This window comes from Aplysia californica, unplaced genomic scaffold (genome assembly GCF_000002075.1).
Source record: "Aplysia californica isolate F4 #8 unplaced genomic scaffold, AplCal3.0 scaffold00057, whole genome shotgun sequence".
Lineage (NCBI taxonomy): Eukaryota > Metazoa > Mollusca > Gastropoda > Aplysiida > Aplysiidae > Aplysia > Aplysia californica.
This window is the reverse complement of record NW_004797327.1, coordinates 874,189-877,953: the sequence shown is the minus strand read 5'-3', so window position 1 is coordinate 877,953 and position 3,765 is coordinate 874,189. Positions and strand designations below refer to the sequence as shown.

General features: G+C 39.7%; 1 protein-coding gene across 1 annotated transcript in view; it reads right to left on the bottom strand.

The window, feature by feature from the left end:
* Positions 1-1,279: 1,279 nt before the first annotated feature.
* The window catches only part of LOC101856325 (cytochrome P450 26A1), a 7,003-nt gene continuing 4,517 nt past the window's right edge, over positions 1,280-3,765 (bottom strand). Inside the window, exons 5-7 of the mRNA XM_035968408.1 lie at positions 3,010-3,284; positions 2,371-2,557; positions 1,280-1,914 (exon numbers count right to left, since the gene is read on the bottom strand). Coding sequence (XP_035824301.1) covers positions 1,552-1,914; positions 2,371-2,557; positions 3,010-3,284 — 825 coding nt within the window. The 3' untranslated portion in view covers positions 1,280-1,551. The remainder of the gene's footprint in view (positions 1,915-2,370; positions 2,558-3,009; positions 3,285-3,765) is intronic.

The window sequence follows — 3,765 nt, the reverse complement described above, 5'->3', positions numbered from 1 at the left end:
CACACACACACACACACACACACACACACACGCACACGAAAACAAACTAATTTAAAAACAAAAAACCCTATACCAAACAAACAAGATCACTATCAGCCAAAAATACCAATAGCTCAAGTTGTCATGATCACATAGCAGAGATGACCTTTAAGATCAGTAAGTTAAGTACCGAAAAATACAATAAAAATCCCTCGAAAAAACGCGCTCTTAAAGACTGCCTCGTAACCTTACAAGTATGTATAGATAAATACACGAACAGGTTAAATCGATACTCGTGGAAAATTAAAATGGCATCTGATTAAATTCATATAACAAATACTCCAACATTGTCCCTAGCCTGTAAAAGACCCTTATTTTAAAGGTAGGGAGAGCGGCGTGGTTCATTATCAACAACATGATACTGCTATACATGAGTGTTTAGTGTACAACGATTACTCATTTGTTAACGACAGTTAATGCAACACAACAAAAACAGTGTACGTTTATGGACTGTTTCACTTACATATTTCAGTCAAGTACATGCTCTATTAGACACGTTGTTATGCAAATTCGTCTTCCTTTAGAACATCGGGCCTTGAGGAAGTTGCGATAGTCCGAACAGACCAAGAAGAACATTCAGGACAATAGCTTGACCCCTACCTTACGTCTAAGGCCCCAGCATGTAGCGTTAATTTAAAAAAAATAATAATACTCAGCCCGCGTGCGAGACTCAATTGCCTTTTAAAATGTTACTATTCGCTTGATCACATTGAGGTTAAGATTTATAGCCGTATTGCACCGTGTGATCATCTCTGTGCCTGGTCTGGGAATGGAACAAGGGCGAAAAACCAAAACTTAAATTGAGACTTTTTTGAGGATAGATCTATAACATTATCCTCATGCAGGTCTCGAGACTTAGCCCATTGTATATTTTCTGTTTTGTATTATCTAACAAAGCAAGAGTAGGTTAATTTTTGCTCAAACCCAAAGAACAAACTGCCAACAAAAAAAGACGGTAACATGCAGTGTCAGTGCGACAAAAAGTAGAACGAAAATAGTAATTATCATAATTCTTGGAAGATAACCCTTTTTCCTTCAGCATGAGCTTTGCTCACTTTATAAGATTGTATTTCAAGGAAAAGGAACGTCAAAATATATCAATGCATTTTCAGTCTAAACATTAAAATGTGATAACAGAGTGTCAAGACACAAAACAAACGTTAACACACACAGACACACACTCACATACACACACATACACACACACATACACACACGCACATCACACATACATACACATACATACACACAGACCATCGAGCACTCACACACACACACACACATACACATGCACACAAAAATACCATCAAAATATTAAACTAATAAATACACCCCAAAATGTTTCTTCATGTGCACAGATATACCTAATAAAATTGATATTTATGTATTGAAAACAACAACTGCCATAGTGAACCACTTTGTCTTCTCTGTTACTCTTACTGCTTCAATTAAAAAGTAAAAAAACAATTAGTAGGTTTCCCCGCCATCAGATATTCAAACTATGTGACCAAATCACAAAATATCTGAATTGATTCGGTCCGATCTGGAGTTGAACTCTGTAAACCTCACAGGCAACCCATCTGCTGGGTAAGGTACGGGCATGTGCTTCATCTTGACCGAGTCGCCCACCAGCTCCCACGAGCATGACCTCACCAGCTCCAACACAAAGATTTTGAGAAGGATCTTGGCAAACTCTTTTCCCACACACGTACGTGGGCCTGCACTAAACGGGAGGTAGTGGAACTTGTACTCCTGCTCGCGATGAGTAAGCCATCTACTGGGGTCGAATTTCTCTCCGTCAGCGAAGACGTCGGTACACTCGTGAGTCTCTCTGATGCCGTAGTTCACCGTCCAGCCGGCGGGGATTTGGTATCCCTGGACAAGACAGATGAGTTGTCCGTGATAAATAATAGGCAAGACAACGGCCTCATTTTATTAAAAAGAGATAAATGTAAAGGTATTACTGATCAATGTTTTTATGTCCACGAAGTTGCATATAAAGCCTTAATATGGATCAAACCCGTTCAATCCTGATGGGCCATACAACTTCTAAAAGACAACTCTGAATAAATTCAAGGAAAAAAATGTTACTTGTCAAGGTATGTGGACTTATCATTTTTGTTTTTAATCCTGTTTTCCCCAAAACTGAACATCTTCATTTTTTGGGGGGTACTGTCACTTTTGTTGTACACATGTTTGTACATACTTTTCATTTACCAACATGTGAAACACAACCCCCCCCCTCCCTTCCTCCAGGGAAAATCGGGATATGACAAGAACAGAGTAATTAAATCGAAACAGGAAAAACTACAGCAGACATTGGTGACTTACGTTGATGGTGAAAGTCTTCAGCACCGTTCTGAACCCGCCCCCAACAGGAGGCGTCATGCGAAGGATTTCTTTGGTCACAGCCGACACATACTCTAGTTTGGACAGGACGTATAAGTTCAAATCTCCCTGCTCAGGTCTGCTGAGACCGTGGGCCTCCAATTCCTCCCTTATTTTCGACACCACATTGCTGAGAAAAAAGAACGACGAATGGTCGTAATAATATACCAGTATAAAAGCACAATGCTTCCATTAATTAAGTTTTAAAAGAGTGAAATTGTGTCCATTCACTTGTTATGTCCAAACTGTACGATCACTAATCAATTTTTCTTGGATGTTTAAAGGAGATATCTTTTCTCAAATGTGATAACAAAATATCAGTGGAAATATGTCGTTTCAAACTCATACCTAAAGTTTAAACAGAACTGACCCGTGCCATCAGTTCTGTCAGTGTCGTGTTGAGCTAAGATGTGGATGGCCTTGGTTGGAATTTCTAATGTAGGTGTTCTTGAACGTATAGTCTTTTAAGGCTGTTCGATTTCTTCAATGTCCTTTTGCAGAAGGACATTTCATTCGAAGGGCCTGCTTCTTAAATAAGCCTACATTACTGAAAAAGGCGCTAGATCCATACAACACACTGACCTGTTGTTACCCAGCTGTAGTATGAGTGACGTCAACGCACTACCCGTGGTAGAATGTCCAGCGAACAGCAGCTCCAAACCAATCTCTTTTAGCTCCTCAACCGTCAGAGCTTCGTTCTCGCCGCTCGCCAGGAGGAGGCGGGACATGGCGTCCATGGTCTCCCTTGGAAACTGATCCTCTCCGTCATTCCTCGCCTGGCGTTCCCTCAGCACTCTTTGTTTCTGAATGAGGTTCTCTTCGATGGTGGCGTAAATGGCATCGCGAGCGGCCACGCCCTTGAGTGGATTAAATTTTTTTTTTTTAAAGTTAATATGATGGAGGCAGTCCTTAGTTTTCAAAGTGATTCAAGTTATCCTTCATAAATTCATATGTAAATTTTCAGCAACAACAATAAATAGATACCATACGCAAAAATAGTAATTCCTACGTTAGGATATCTGAAGTTAACATTGTGTGTTTCAACATTTTTTGCGTTCATCCTATCTACTCCAGCATCCAAGCCACCAATAAATCTCCTTAAACTAAAACTTTCGCAGCTTTTGTAATGACTACTATATTGATTTATGATCAAATACATGACATAACGTTTATGGATAAGTGTAGCTTTGGGGAAGTGTACAAACTGATGGCATTGAAGGGAGTCGGACCCGGCAGACCTACATGACTGCCAGGGCGGTGTGTTATATTATTGGACAACTCTTACAGAAATAAGAGATGAGGTTAAATGACATTCTTTAAAAAAAAGATAAATGTTAG